This window comes from Bombina bombina, chromosome 8 (genome assembly GCF_027579735.1).
Source record: "Bombina bombina isolate aBomBom1 chromosome 8, aBomBom1.pri, whole genome shotgun sequence".
Taxonomy (NCBI): Eukaryota; Metazoa; Chordata; class Amphibia; order Anura; family Bombinatoridae; genus Bombina; species Bombina bombina.
In genome coordinates, this window is record NC_069506.1 from 6,333,188 (window position 1) to 6,349,121 (window position 15,934).

The window sequence follows — 15,934 nt, forward strand, 5'->3', positions numbered from 1 at the left end:
AAATGTGCATGTGGTTTTACCAGTAGGTTATTCTAATATTATGATGGACCCTAAATGGTGGAAGTATTCCTGTACCAGATAGGGCTATAGGGGTTCCCCCCCCTTTTTTTTTTTTTCTCCTACTCTTAGAAGGAAGGAGATAACCAAGGGAAATGGGAATCTCCACGTTGGTCTAGAGTCTTTTAACATAAAGAATAGTAGTTCCTTCAAGACTCTATGCAGATGAAGGACCCTATGATTAATAGAGGGTCTACATTGTCGACCTGCAGTTGGTGTGACTTCTGTTTCCAGTGCGGCGACATACTCTCTGGGGACAGACACCCCTCTCATATGAATAGAAGGGGCTTTAATGGTCTCTCTGGCATAGCTTAGTGGCTAGCACAGCTGCTTGGAAAGCAGAAGGTTGAGAGTTAAAATCCACCCCAGGTGCTGGTACTTTGTAAAGAAAAGGATAATGAGAGAGTGTCGTTTTTCTCGATTTCTAGGGAAATTCTTTTATTCCTCCTACCAAGCACAGAGATCCTATCTGCCTTAGAATAGGGGAGATCAGTTTGAGTCTTGCTGCTGACACATGAGGGGCGTGCACCCGACCCATAAGGGGGCATGTTCTCCTCAATCATATTTGGTTTTGTGATCATTATCTGTTCGTGGTTCCTAAAAAGGAGGGAACCTTCAGACCAATTTTAGACCTCAAGAGTCTAAGCAAATTTCTCAGGGTTCCGTCATTCAAGATGGAAACTATTCGTACCATTCTTCCTCTCATCCAGGAGGGTCAATTTATGACAACAGTGGATTTCCAGGACGCATATCTACATGTTCCTATCCACAGGGATCAACACAAGTTCATTAGGTTTGCCTTTTTAGACAAACACTTCCAGTTTGTGGCTATTCCTTTGGTCTGGCCACGGCTCCCAGAATCTTCACGAAGGTTATGGGGTCTCCACTGGCGGTACTAAGACCACAGGGCATTGGGGTGGCATCTTATCTGGGCGATATTCTAGTCCAGGTGCCATCTTTTCAACAAGTAAGATCCCATACCGACATGGTGTTATCTTCTGAGAACTCTAAAGGTAAATTTGGAATAGAGTTCCTTAGTCCCAAATACAAGGGTGACTTTCTTGGGAACCATGTTAGATTCCATATCTATAAAGATTTTTCTGACAGAAGTCAGGAAATCAGGGCTCGGTTCCACCTCAGACCTCGGCAGTTAAGCATGCTCAGGCAATGGGACGGAGATTATGCAGACTTTTGCTCGAATAACCCTGGAGCAGGAGACGAGGGACTTTCTAAAACGGAGGTTGTCTTTAAATCATCTCTCCCAAGGATCCTGCTTTTGCAGACCGTCTTGGATGATTGTGACAGACGCTAGCCGCCTAGGATGGGGAGCTGTCTGGGGTTCCCGATAGGCTCAGGGAGTTTGGTCAGAGTCTGTTCTTCCTATAAACATTCTGGAACTGAGAGCGATCTTCAATGCTCTTCTGGCCTGGCCTTAGTTAGCCTCGGTCCAGTTTATCAGCTTCCAGTCGGATAACATATCTTCAGTGGCTTACATCAGTCAGGGAGGAACGAGAGGAGTTCCTTAACGATGACCGAGGTAGTCAAGATATTTTGGTTGGTGGAGGCCTATTATTGCTATCTGTCGGCGATCCACATCCCAGGGGTCTGGGAGGCAGACTTTCTGAGCAGGCAGACCTTTCATCTGGGGGAGTGGGAACTCCATCCGGAAGTGTTCTCCAGCCTGATTCTCCAATGGGTTCAGCCAGAGTTAGATCTCATGGCGTCTCAACAGAATACCAAGCTCACGAGATACAGGTCGAGGTCCAGGGACTCCCAGGCGGAACTGATAGATGCTCTGGTGGTTCCTTAGACCTTTTAGTCTAGCATACCTTTTTTCCTCCGTTTGCGCTTCTTCCTCGGGTCATTGCTCGAATCAAACAGGAGAGTGTCGGTGATTTACTTTGCTCCGGCTTTGCGCCGCAGGATTTGGTATGTTGATTTGGTGGACATGTCATCGCTGCCACCTTGGAGACTTCCGTTGAAGAAAGGCCTTTCTAATCAAGGGTCCTTCCTTCACCCACATCTAGTTTTTTCTGAAGCTGACTGCTTGGAGATTGAATGCTTATTTTTGTTCAAGTGGGGGTTTTCTGACTCTGTCATAGAGACCATGATTCAGGCTCGTAAGCCTGTAACTAGAAAAATTTACCATAAGATATGGCGTAAATATCTTTCTTGGTGTGAATCTAAGGGCTACTCATGGAGTAGAATTAGGATTCATACAATTTTTTCTTTCTCCAAGAGGGTTTGGAGAAGGGTTTGACGAGTTCCCTAAAGGGTCAAATCTCGGTTTTATCTATTTTGTTACACAAACATCTGGCGGATGTTCCAGATGTACAATCCTTTTTTCAGGCCTTGGTCAGGATCAGGCCTGTGTTCAAACCAGTTACTACTCCATGGAGTCTTAATTTAGTTCTTAAGGTTCTTCAAGGGGCTCTGTGTGAGCCTATGCATTCCTTAGATATTAAGTTATTATCTTAGAAAGTTTTTGTTTTCTTGTTGAGCATTACAGTTCGGGTCTCCTTACCTTATTTTCCATTCAGATGAGGTAGTTTTACGTATTAGGATTTATTCCTAAAGTAGTTTCTGATCGGAACATTAATCAGGAGATTGTTGTTCGTTCTTTGTGTCCTTATCCTTCTCAGAACGACTTTTTGCACAATTTAGACGTGGTCCGTGCTTTAAAGTTTTACTTACAGGCGACTAAGGACTTTTGTCAGTCGTCTTCTTTGTTTGTGATTTACTCAGATAAATGTAAGGGACAGTAAGCTACGGCTACTTCTTTCTTTTTGGCTGAAGAGTATCCTACGTTTTGCATATGAGACTGCTGGACAGCAGCCTCCATAGAGGTTTACGGCTCATTCCACAAGGGCTGTTGCTTCCTCATGGACATTCAAAAATGAAGCTTCTGTGAAACAGTTTTGCAAGGCTGCAACTTGGTCCTCTCTTCACACTTTTTCAAAGTATTACTATTTTGAATTTTTTTGCCTCGGCTGCGGACGCTTTTGAGAGACAGGTTCTTCAAGCAGTGGTGCCGTCCGTTTAAGTTTCCTGTCTTGTCCCTACCGTATCATCTGTGTACTCTAGCTTGGGTATTGAATCCCATTAGTAATTAAGATGATCCGTGGACTCATTGTGTCTTAAAGAAAAGAGACTTCATGCTTACCTGATAAATTTATTTCTTTTTTGACACGATCCACGGTCCGCCCTGTTTCTTTAGACAGGTTTTGGGTTATGTACACTTCAGACACCTCTGCACCTTGGCTTTTCCTTTCTCTTCCTAACTTCGGTCGAATGACTGGAGTGGGAGGAAAGGGAGGAGCTATTTAACAGTTCTGATGTGGTGCTCTCTGCCTCCTGCTGCTGACTAGGAGGTGAATATCCCATTAGTAATTAAGATGATCCGTGGACTCATTGTGTCAAAAAAGAAATAAATTTAACAGGTAAGCATACATTTTCTTTCTTTTTTTTTTTTTTTCTTTTTTTTTTCCATGGGCGAGTGCATATTCGTTCTGGTTTAGGTCATATTATTTTTCTGTGTGCTGTACTGTTTTTCTCCTCAATTGTTTAATGTAAATTTAGTCACTTAAAGCCTTTATGTAACAATATGCTATGGAGAGGGAGGCGCTGAAGCCCAGTATTGTATCACCTGGTTCCATCAATGTGTGTGCGTCCATCCTTGTCTGAAGATGGGATAGACTTGATGGGATAAGACTGAAGTAATGTTGCCTACATGACAAAGCAGCATTAAGCCTGTACTGGCAGCAACTATTCATGTATTTAATGCGATAGTCTGACGTGCTCTAACTTTTTGCAGCATATTGTAATGCTAATTTCACTTTTAAACTGTTGTAACCTCCACAAAAAAAGTTACACACACAGCTAAAGATCCACTCAATAGCTGCAACTTATTTACCATACGAGCAGGACACCGCTTATCTATGTCTCACTGGTCATAACTTGCCACTACTGAGTGGAACTCCTTGTGATGGTTACGCAGTTTACCAGGGGAGCTAGTGCTGAATTACAATGTTTTAATGAATTGGAGTATGTCATTCTGCTTTAGAATGTGGCCCTGTTTTAAAGTAGCTAATCACTTCTGGACATTATGTAACCTAAAGCTTTGTGCTATGTAGACATTAGGTTGGGTAAATAAAGCAATGTCAGGTGATAATTTACTTTCTATTAACAAGAGCTTTCTTTTCTCAGTGCCCAGAGGTGCGTTTGAACATTATATCTAATCTGGACTGTGTTAATGAAGTCATTGGAATCCGTCAACTTTCACAATCTCTTCTTCCGGCCATCGTGGAGCTGGCCGAGGACACAAAGTGGAGAGTGCGTCTGGCAATTATAGAGTATATGCCACTACTTGCTGGTCAGCTAGTAAGTCTTTGTAACCTGCAAAGTGAATGGAATATTTTGATACTGCAATATTGTCCTATTTAAATATGAAGTATGAAAGTCACTGTTGTGTCATCAGCAACACCCTCAAGGCAGAACATGCAGTGATCTGAGATGTCATCCTTGAAAATGCTGTGTGTCTGCAGAAAACATGACATGTGCAGGAACTGTTACCGCTTTAACTTTGCAGCTGTTCTCTTCAAAAAGAGCTTTGCTCTGGCAGCACTTTGTAAGTTTTCCTTAACACAGCGCATCTACAGCAAAGTGCTGTTTTGAAGTGAAAAGTCAAATATGCAGTGTTAACTGGTTCTGCAGTGTTGACTGGCTCTTAGCACCCTAACGTTTCCCAGTCTGCATGACATTCTTATGAGCAATGCACTTTACTACATTTCTATGTTAGACCAAGAGAAGAGGAAACCAATTTATTCAAGAGACATTTGACAATTTTTTTTTTGTCTGCAGCTAATTTGCAATCCAATTTTTAACTGCTGCAATATATTATAAAACTTTTACAATTGCTTTATTCAGTTAATCAACACATTGCAACTTAACTGGTGCTTTAGTGTTACTGCTTCATTTTAAAATTAAATTTTATTTAAAAATAACCTGCAGAAAATGTTTCCATTAAAAAAAATCTCATTGCAGTAAGTGAATAAAGTTCTGTCCCTTGGAGCAACACCGTAAATGCACTTAGGTGACAAGTAACCCCCATACTAGTTGTAGCCCTAACCCTGTTCCACATATTTCTTGTGCTGATGCTGTAATAGCTGATTAGTTTGCTATTATCGGTAATGTGCAGCGGGGTTTCCTCTCCAGTTAGCCAATAAAGCTAACTACTGGCTGCTACACACTCTTGCTCTAATTTGCATTTCTTGTTTCACAGGGTGTTGAGTTCTTTGATGAGAAGCTGAATTCTTTGTGTATGGCTTGGCTGGTTGACCATGGTAAGTACCGCACGTGTTTTATTTATACATATCGGTGATTAGTGCCAGAATGCTGAGATTAGATGGCTATTTTTTATATAAACAAAGTGCATTCAGGGCATGGTCCTGAGGTATTCTATATAAATTCTTTAGTTGTTCCATATTATTAGATCTTTAAAGCTGTAGATTTGTTTGATTTTTATTCCCTTTTCTCCAACATAGGTGTGTCCGGTCCACGGCGTCATCCTTACTTGTGGGATATTCTCTTCCCCAACAGGAAATGGCAAAGAGCCCAGCAAAGCTGGTCACATGATCCCTCCTAGGCTCCGCCTTCCCCAGTCATTCTCTTTGCCGTTGTACAGGCAACATCTCCACGGAGATGGCTTAGAGTTTTTTGGTGTTTAACTGTAGTTTTTATTATTCAATCAAGAGTTTGTTATTTTAAAATAGTGCTGGTATGTACTATTTACTCTGAAACAGAAAAAGAGATGAAGATTTCTGTTTGTAAGAGGAAAATGATTTTAGCAACAGTTACTAAAATCGATGGCTGTTTCCACACAGGACTGTTGAGAGGAATTAACTTCAGTTGGGGGAAACAGTGAGCAGACTTTTGCTGCTTGAGGTATGACACATTTCTAACAAGACGATGTAATGCTGGAAGCTGTCATTTTCCCTATGGGATCCGGTAAGCCATTTTTATTACGTAAGAAAAAAAGGGCTTCACAAGGGCTTTTAAGACTGTAGACATTTTCTGGGCTGAAACGATTGATATATAAGCATATTTTATACTTCATAGCTTTGAGGAATTATTTTATTCTTGGGAATTATGTAAAATAACCGGCAGGCACTGTATTGGACACCTTATTCTCTAGGGGCTTTCCCTAATCATAGGCAGAGCCTCATTTTCGCACCTCTATTGCGCACTTGTTTTTGGGAAGCATGACATGCAGATGCATGTGTGAGGAGCTCTGATACATAGAAAAGACTTTCTGAAGGCGTCATTTGGTATCGTATTCCCCTTTGGGCTTGGTTGGGTCTCAGCAAAGCAGATACCAGGGACTGTAAAGGGGTTAAATATAAAAACGGCTCCGGTTCCGTTATTTTAAGAGTTAAAGCTTTCAAATTTGGTGTGCAATACTTTTAAGGCTTTAAGACACTGTGGTGAAATTTTGGTGAATTTTGAACAATTCCTTCATACTTTTTCACATTTGCAGTAATAAAGTGTGTTCAGTTTAAAATTTAAAGTGACAGTAACGGTTTTATTTTAAAACGTTTTTTGTACTTTGTTATCAAGTTTATGCCTGTTTAACATGTCTGAACTACCAGATAGACTGTGTTCTGTATGTGGGGAAGCCAAGGTTCCTTCTCATTTAAATAGATGTGATTTATGTGACTCAAAATTTAGAGAAAATGATGCCCAAGATGATTCCTCAAGTGAGGGGAGTAAGCATGGTACTGCATCATCCCCTCCTTCGTCTACACCAGTCTTGCCCACACAGGAGGCCCCTAGTACATCTAGTGCGCCAATACTCCTTACTATGCAACAATTAACGGCTGTAATGGATAATTCTATCAAAAACATTCTAGCCAAAATGCCCACTTATCAGCGAAAGCGCGACTGCTCTGTTTTAGAAAATACTGAAGAGCAGGAGGACGCTGATGATATTGGTTCTGAAGTGCCCCTACACCAGTCTGAGGGGGCCAGGGAGGTTTTGTCTGAGGGAGAAATTTCAGATTCAGGGAAAATTTCTCAACAAGCTGAACCTGATGTGATTACATTTAAATTTAAATTGGAACATCTCCGCGCCCTGCTTAAGGAGGTGTTATCTACTCTGGATGATTGTGAGAATTTGGTCATTCCAGAGAAATTATGTAAAATGGACAAGTTCCTAGAGGTCCCGGGGCCCCCCGAAGCTTTTCCTATACCCAAGCGGGTGGCGGACATTGTAAATAAAGAATGGGAAAGGCCCGGCATACCTTTCGTCCCTCCCCCTATATTTAAGAAATTGTTTCCTATGGTCGACCCCAGAAAGGACTTATGGCAGACAGTCCCCAAGGTCGAGGGGGCGGTTTCTACTCTAAACAAACGCACCACTATACCCATAGAAGATAGTTGTGCTTTCAAAGATCCTATGGATAAAAAATTAGAGGGTTTGCTTAAAAAGATGTTTGTTCAGCAAGGTTACCTTCTACAACCAATTTCATGCATTGTTCCTGTCACTACAGCAGCGTGTTTCTGGTTCGATGAACTAGAAAAGGCGCTCAATAAAGATTCTTCTTATGAGGAGATTTTGGACAGAATTCATGCTCTCAAATTGGCTAACTCTTTCACCCTAGACGCCACTTTGCAATTGGCTAGATTAGCGGCGAAAAATTCTGGGTTTGCTATTGTGGCGCGCAGAGCGCTTTGGCTAAAATCTTGGTCAGCGGATGCGTCTTCCAAGAACAAATTGCTTAACATTCCTTTCAAGGGGAAAACGCTGTTTGGCCCTGACTTGAAAGAGATTATTTCTGATATCACTGGGGGCAAGGGCCACGCCCTTCCTCAGGATAGGTCTTTCAAGGCCAAAAATAAACCTAATTTTCGTCCCTTTCGCAGAAACGGACCAGCCCCAAGTGCTACGTCCTCTAAGCAAGAGGGTAATACTTCTCAAGCCAAGCCAGCCTGGAGGCCAATGCAAGGCTGGAACAAAGGTAAGCAGGCCAAGAAACCTGCCACTGCTACCAAGACAGCATGAGATGTTGGCCCCCGATCCGGGACCGGATCTGGTGGGGGGCAGACTCTCTCTCTTCGCTCAGGCTTGGGCAAGAGATGTTCTGGATCCTTGGGCGCTAGAAATAGTCTCCCAAGGTTATCTTCTGGAATTCAAGGGGCTTCCCCCAAGGGGGAGGTTCCACAGGTCTCAATTTTCTTCATACCACATAAAAAAACAGGCATTCTTACATTGTGTAGAAGACCTGTTAAAAATGGGAGTGATTCATCCTGTTCCATTAGGAGAACAAGGGATGGGGTTCTACTCCAATCTGTTCGTAGTTCCCAAAAAAGAGGGAACATTCAGACCAATCTTAGATTTCAAGATCCTAAACAAGTTTCTCAAGGTTCCATCGTTCAAAATGGAAACCATTCGAACAATTCTTCCTTCCATCCAGGAAGGTCAATTCATGACCATGGTGGATTTAAAGGATGCGTATCTACATATTCCTATCCACAAGGAACATCATTGGTTCCTAAGGTTCGCATTTCTGGACAAGCATTACCAGTTTGTGGCACTTCCGTTCGGATTAGCCACTGCTCCAAGAATTTTCACAAAGGTACTAGGGTCCCTTCTAGCGGTGCTAAGACCAAGGGGCATTGCAGTAGTACCTTACTTGGACGACATACTGATTCAAGCGTCGTCCCTTCCACAAGCAAAGGCTCACACGGACATTGTCCTGGCCTTTCTCAGATCTCACGGGTGGAAAGTGAACGTAGAAAAAAGTTCTCTATCTCCATCAACAAGGGTTCCCTTCTTGGGAACAGTAATAGACTCCTTAGAAATGAGGATCTTTCTGACAGAGGCCAGAAAATCAAAACTTCTAAACTCTTGTCAAATACTTCATTCTGTTCCTCTTCCTTCCATAGCGCAGTGCATGGAAGTAATAGGTTTGATGGTAGCGGCAATGGACATAGTTCCTTTTGCGCGAATTCATCTAAGACCATTACAACTGTGCATGCTCAGTCAGTGGAATGGGGATTATACAGACTTGTCTCCGACGATACAAGTAGATCAGAGGACCAGAGATTCATTCCGTTGGTGGCTGTCCTTGGACAACCTGTCACAGGGGATGAGCTTCCGCAGACCAGAGTGGGTCATTGTCACGACCGACGCCAGTCTGGTGGGCTGGGGCGCGGTCTGGGGACCCCTGAAAGCTCAGGGTCTTTGGTCTCGGGAAGAATCTCTTCTCCCGATAAATATTCTGGAACTGAGAGCGATATTCAATGCTCTCAAGGCTTGGCCTCAGCTAGCAAAGGCCAAATTCATACGGTTTCAATCAGACAACATGACGACTGTTGCGTACATCAACCATCAGGGGGGAACAAGGAGTTCCCTGGCGATGGAAGAAGTGACCAAAATCATTCAATGGGCGGAGGCTCACTCCTGCCACTTGTCTGCAATCCACATCCCAGGAGTGGAAAATTGGGAAGCGGATTTTCTGAGTCGTCAGACATTTCATCCGGGGGAGTGGGAACTCCATCCGGAAATCTTTGCCCAAATTACTCAATTGTGGGGCATTCCAGACATGGATCTGATGGCCTCTCGTCAGAACTTCAAGGTTCCTTGCTACGGGTCCAGATCCAGGGATCCCAAGGCGACTCTAGTAGATGCACTAGTAGCACCTTGGACCTTCAAACTAGCTTATGTATTCCCGCCGTTTCCTCTCATCCCCAGGCTGGTAGCCAGGATCAATCAGGAGAGGGCATCGGTGATCTTGATAGCTCCTGCGTGGCCACGCAGGACTTGGTATGCAGACCTGGTGAATATGTCATCGGCTCCACCATGGAAGCTACCTTTGAGACGAGACCTTCTTGTTCAAGGTCCGTTCGAACATCCGAATCTGGTCTCACTCCAACTGACTGCTTGGAGATTGAACGCTTGATCTTATCAAAGCGAGGGTTCTCAGATTCTGTCATTGATACTCTTGTTCAGGCCAGAAAGCCTGTAACTAGAAAAATCTACCACAAAATATGGAAAAAATATATCTGTTGGTGTGAATCTAAAGGATTCCCTTGGGACAAGATAAAAATTCCTAAGATTCTATCCTTTCTTCAAGAAGGTTTGGAGAAAGGATTATCTGCAAGTTCTCTGAAGGGACAGATTTCTGCCTTGTCTGTGTTACTTCACAAAAAGCTGGCAGCTGTGCCAGATGTTCAAGCCTTTGTTCAGGCTCTGGTTAGAATCAAGCCTGTTTACAAACCTTTGACTCCTCCTTGGAGTCTCAATTTAGTTCTTTCAGTTCTTCAGGGGGTTCCGTTTGAACCCTTACATTCCGTTGATATTAAGTTATTATCTTGGAAAGTTTTGTTTTTGGTTGCAATTTCTTCTGCTCGAAGAGTTTCAGAATTATCTGCTCTGCAGTGTTCTCCTCCTTATCTGGTGTTCCATGCAGATAAGGTGGTTTTGCGTACTAAACCTGGTTTTCTTCCGAAAGTTGTTTCTAACAAAAACATTAACCAGGAGATAGTCGTGCCTTCTTTGTGTCCGAATCCAGTTTCAAAGAAGGAACGTTTGTTGCACAATTTGGATGTAGTTCGTGCTCTAAAATTCTATTTAGATGCTACAAAGGATTTTAGACAAACATCTTCCTTGTTTGTTGTTTATTCTGGTAAAACGAGAGGTCAAAAAGCAACTTCTACCTCTCTCTCTTTTTGGCTTAAAAGCATCATCAGATTGGCTTACGAGACTGCCGGACGGCAGCCTCCTGAAAGAATCAGAGCTCATTCCACTAGGGCTGTGGCTTCCACATGGGCCTTCAAGAACGAGGCTTCTGTTGATCAGATATGTAAGGCAGCGACTTGGTCTTCACTGCACACTTTTACTAAATTTTACAAATTTGATACTTTTGCTTCTTCTGAGGCTATTTTTGGGAGAAAGGTTTTGCAAGCCGTGGTGCCTTCCATCTAGGCGACCTGATTTGCTCCCTCCCTTCATCCGTGTCCTAAAGCTTTGGTATTGGTTCCCACAAGTAAGGATGACGCCGTGGACCGGACACACCTATGTTGGAGAAAACAGAATTTATGTTTACCTGATAAATTACTTTCTCTAACGGTGTGTCCGGTCCACGGCCCGCCCTGGTTTTTTAATCAGGTCTGATGATTTATTTTCTCTAACTACAGTCACCACGGTATCATATGATTTCTCCTATGCAAATATTCCTCCTTTACGTCGGTCGAATGACTGGGGAAGGCGGAGCCTAGGAGGGATCATGTGACCAGCTTTGCTGGGCTCTTTGCCATTTCCTGTTGGGGAAGAGAATATCCCACAAGTAAGGATGACGCCGTGGACCGGACACACCGTTGGAGAAAGTAATTTATCAGGTAAACATAAATTCTGTTTTCACTATAAATTTCTGCTTTTGTCATTTGAGATTTATTCAGCAAATGATTGACATTTTGCTAATCGTGTTGCTCGTTTCAGTGTATGCCATCCGAGAAGCAGCGACTAACAATCTAATGAAACTTGTGGAAAAGTTTGGTGCTGAGTGGGCCCAAAATACAATTGTCCCCAAGGTTCTGGCTATGGCAAATGATCCTAACTACCTTCATAGAATGACTACACTTTTCTGTGTTAATGTGAGTATATAATGCTTAAAGCAACCTGCTAGACTGGACATGTGCAGAGATTATCAACAGGAATATAATCTACCCCATATCATTGGATATATCTCGTGTATCCTATACCCCATATCACAGAAGCTGGTTTGAGGGCACTTATGTTGGTTCTCAGAGAAGGGGTGGGGGCTGTCTCAGCTGCACAGAGATTTCAGTTGTTCCTCGGGGGTGTGGATTGGTTTCATGGGAGTGTTTGCTCTTTGGGCCTTTTTTGGGGTAAGCACAGTTTTGTACAAGACAAGTGGTGGAGGGGGATGTTTTCTCTTCAGGGTTTTATTTAGCAAAAGTAAGCCCAGTGAATTGGATCATTAGCTGTATTGACCTACTTGTAGAATTGTTCTGTACTCTACCTGTTATGGGGAAATGTATATAGACTGATTTCTGCAGCAGTGTCTATATGTTCTTCAGTAGAAGCTAAATCACTGTTTTATGTCTTAGGCCCTGTCTGAAGCTTGTGGAAAAGATATTACAACCAAACTAATGTTGCCTATTGTAATAAAAATGGCAGCCGACCAAGTGGCAAATGTACGTTTCAATGTTGCTAAATCATTACAGAAAATTGGACCAGTCCTTGACAACAAGTAAGTTTACTTAGAAATAGATAGATTTATTTATATATATATATATATATATATATATATATATATATATATATATATATATATATATATATAGAGACTTCAATTTAGTGCACTCTCACTAGCCAACCCAGACACAGACCAGGGTGCTTAACGGAATGAACAATCTGAATAGGAATAAGCACTCACTGGATTTCAAAACAACAAATATTTATTCGGCAGTGACGTTTCGGGGCATTCACCCCTTCCTCAGACTGAGGAAGGGGTGAATGCCCCGAAACGTCACTGCCGAATAAATATTTGTTGTTTTGAAATCCAGTGAGTGCTTATTCCTATTCAGATTATATATATATATATATATATATATATATATATATATATATATATATATATATATATATATATATATATATATATATATATATATATATATATATATATTTACCGTTTTTGTAATCTGTGAATGTGGCATTGAACAACTTCACGATTCATATAAAGATGCCTACTTATGTAAAATGAACAACATATATGATGTTTACGGTTTTCTTAAAAACTAAGTGATCAGATTATTTTAGAAAAGTTGACTAATAGCAGTCTTGACAGTTTACCTACAAATGCTCTGTTCCTGTGTTGCAGTACACTACAGTCTGAAGTTAAACCGGTGCTGCAAAAGTTGGGTCAGGACGAGGACATGGATGTGAAGTATTTTGCACAGGAAGCCATGACGGGTGAGTCTGAGAGCCTCTAGGCCACTTTTGTAAGTGAGTTTCTAGCCATTAACTCTCTACGTAACTGTTCCTGCATCCTATATTTGTCATAAAGCATAGGTTTGCTGCAAGCTACGTCTTGCAATAAAGCAGATTTGTTTATGAACCAGTGAGCAATCGGTCCTTAAGGTCTAGTTGCACTTCCTGTTGGCATCCAAATCACTTTAAATGTAACTTCTTTTTTTTTTATGTATTCAAAACCTTATTTAACATTTTAAATAAAGCTGCTGTCACTTCATCTGACACACCTGTCGCTTATCTCCATTGTGTGGGGTACATTTCCCTATAATGGCTAACTTAAAGGGACATGAAGCCCAAAATGTTTTCATGATTCAGATAGATCATACAATTTTAAACAACTTTTTGTAAAGCCACCAATCGGCAAGCGCTACAGAGGTACTGAACCTAAAATGGGCAGGCTCCCATGCTTTCATTCTTGCTTTTCAAATAGATACCAAGAGAACAAAGACAAATTGATCATAGGAATACATTAGAAAGTTGCTTAAAATTGCTGTTCTATCTGAATCATGAGAAAAAAAATTGTGTTTAGTGTCCCTTTAATATTAAAACAAAACTAATGTGCATATGAGGGTTACAGGAATCTCACCCACTTTGTGGGGGGATGGGCATTAGCTTTAACTAGTAATCCAGCTGTTGAAGTACTACTGTACACCTTCTGGGGCAGCAGCACTGAGCATCTTCTCATAGCTACTCCTACGACATCTTTGACATTTTAGCTATGGACACTATAGGGTCACAGGCGTAAAATAAAGTCTGGTGCTTCCCTCTTCTCTGGGGCGTTTACAAGAAGTAATGCGCCCTGCGGATAGATTACCGGGGGGACAATATGTAGACTAAGTAGCTACATTTAGCGATTTCTGCACAGTTTATATCAGGCACCTGCAAGCTTATGGCGCATTCACAGATCTGATAGACAGTAATACTTCCTGTTTGTCACTGTTAATATCATGTGTCTTGTTTTACAGTTCTTGTCTTGGCATAAGGAATATCCAGGAGACTTACCGTTCTCTGTTCAGGATGTAATTGTTTTGAAACTCTGCGGAACAACCTTCAAGACCTCAGATACACACGGCAACTACTGTTGGAAGAACACATTCCCTTATATGTGCCTCTTCTAAAAGACTTTTTTTTTTGTTCTTACTAATTATTTATACATTTCCACCCAGCCCCTGGTGTATTTACTTATCAGTTTAAATACTGGTGCCTGAATTCAGTATTATTTATATTCTATGTAACTGGCATACATAGCGGGACCCACAGATAAGCCTATAGCAAGGAGAGAATCAGAGGGAAAACAGGCTTTATAAAGTGATATTAATCCACGTAAAGAAACTAACCTTGGGGGAAGTATGTTACATTTTACAAAAAGTTTGTGACAATGTTCTGGTGTAATGTATCAGTTATTTAGGCATTGGTAGTCCTTCTGTAAAGTCTAAAGTGAACTGTCTTGTGCTGGTGTACTTGGGAATCCTCTAGATTTGTTTCTGTTGGTCCATCGATAGGACCCTACGGGGGTGGGGGGTTATTGGCTTTTACTATCTACTAAAAACTCTGGTTCTCTGGTACTTTAAAAAGCTTCCCATGTTCTTGGTTGTGGTTATGGAATGGAATTTTTCTCTGCTGTAAGATGCAGAGGATTAATAAAGAAATCCCTGACCCTATCTTCAGGTCACCTATATAAAGTTCTCATGCTGAGATTAGAGCTTTGTGAACCTCCGTCCTGCAGTTCATCTTATTATAACCTGTAACGTAGATGTAGGTTTTAGCTCACTGCGGATATTTTCTGGCAAATGTGGATTTTAGTCCACCTGAATCTGAATGTATTTAGGTTGTGATGACCTTGTACAGTTTAGAAACACTGCTGTAGTAATCCCATCTCTTTAGCCATTGGCTTTATTTTTGTTGGCATTGGCCTGGTGACAACTATGTTTTGCATGCTTTGGTGTTTCAGGTTCTATCTGCTAATAATAATATGGCATTCAGTGGTATTGGCTGACCTGTTCTGTATCCAGCAGACAATGGCGGCTTTTTTTTCCTCTTCCTTTTTAATAGGTTGAGCAATGTGCACCTAAATTATCCGACAAAGCGTTTTACTTAAGAGCAAAATGAAATTCAAGCCCTGTAATTTGTAACATTCCCAGAAGGTTAAACATAATATCAGCTGTAGAAATGGTCATGTTCGTGCTTGATGATAAAAATGAAATAAACATTATTTAACTGGAACAAACGTGTCTTTGTCTTAAGAGTAGAATATAAATATTTAGGTTTCTGCTAACTCAATAGCAGCCACTCCTGAAGTAATATACTGTATTTGCGCCTGACCAAAATTGCTTTATAACACCTGCATGATTCATTTAAAAAAACTGTGTTCCAGATCTTAAAGGGATAGTCTAGTCAAAATGAAACTTTCATGATTCAGATAGCGCAGTAACTTTCTAATTTACTCCTTTTATCATTTTTTTTTTCTTAATTCTCTTGGTATCTTTATTTGAAAAATCAATATAAGCTTAGGAGCCGGCCCATTTTTGATTAAGCACCTGGGTAGAGCTTGCTGATTGGTGGCTAAATGTACCAAAACTGGGCCGGCTCCTAAGCTTACATTCTTGTTTTTTACAAATTAAAGATACGAAGAGAATGAAGAAAAATTAATGAGTAAATTCGAAAGTTGCTTAAAATTGCTGCTCTATCTGGATCATTAGTTTAATTTTGACTAGACGATCCCTTTTTAATAGGTTTTTGGGAGCTGTTAAATATAAACAAGTACTGACCGTAAAAAGAGGAGCTACATAAACCATTAAAATAATAAAGGGCATGTGCGTT

General features: G+C 41.3%; 1 protein-coding gene across 1 annotated transcript in view; it reads left to right on the top strand.

Annotated features, from left to right (window-relative positions):
• The window catches only part of PPP2R1B (protein phosphatase 2 scaffold subunit Abeta), a 127,071-nt gene extending 111,730 nt beyond the window's left edge, over window positions 1–15,341 (top strand). The window contains exons 10-15 of the mRNA XM_053690109.1: window positions 4,264–4,437; window positions 5,339–5,399; window positions 11,555–11,709; window positions 12,187–12,329; window positions 12,963–13,054; window positions 14,080–15,341. Of these exons, the coding sequence (XP_053546084.1) occupies window positions 4,264–4,437; window positions 5,339–5,399; window positions 11,555–11,709; window positions 12,187–12,329; window positions 12,963–13,054; window positions 14,080–14,096 (642 nt within the window). The 3' untranslated portion in view covers window positions 14,097–15,341. The remainder of the gene's footprint in view (window positions 1–4,263; window positions 4,438–5,338; window positions 5,400–11,554; window positions 11,710–12,186; window positions 12,330–12,962; window positions 13,055–14,079) is intronic.
• Window positions 15,342–15,934: the final 593 nt, after the last annotated feature.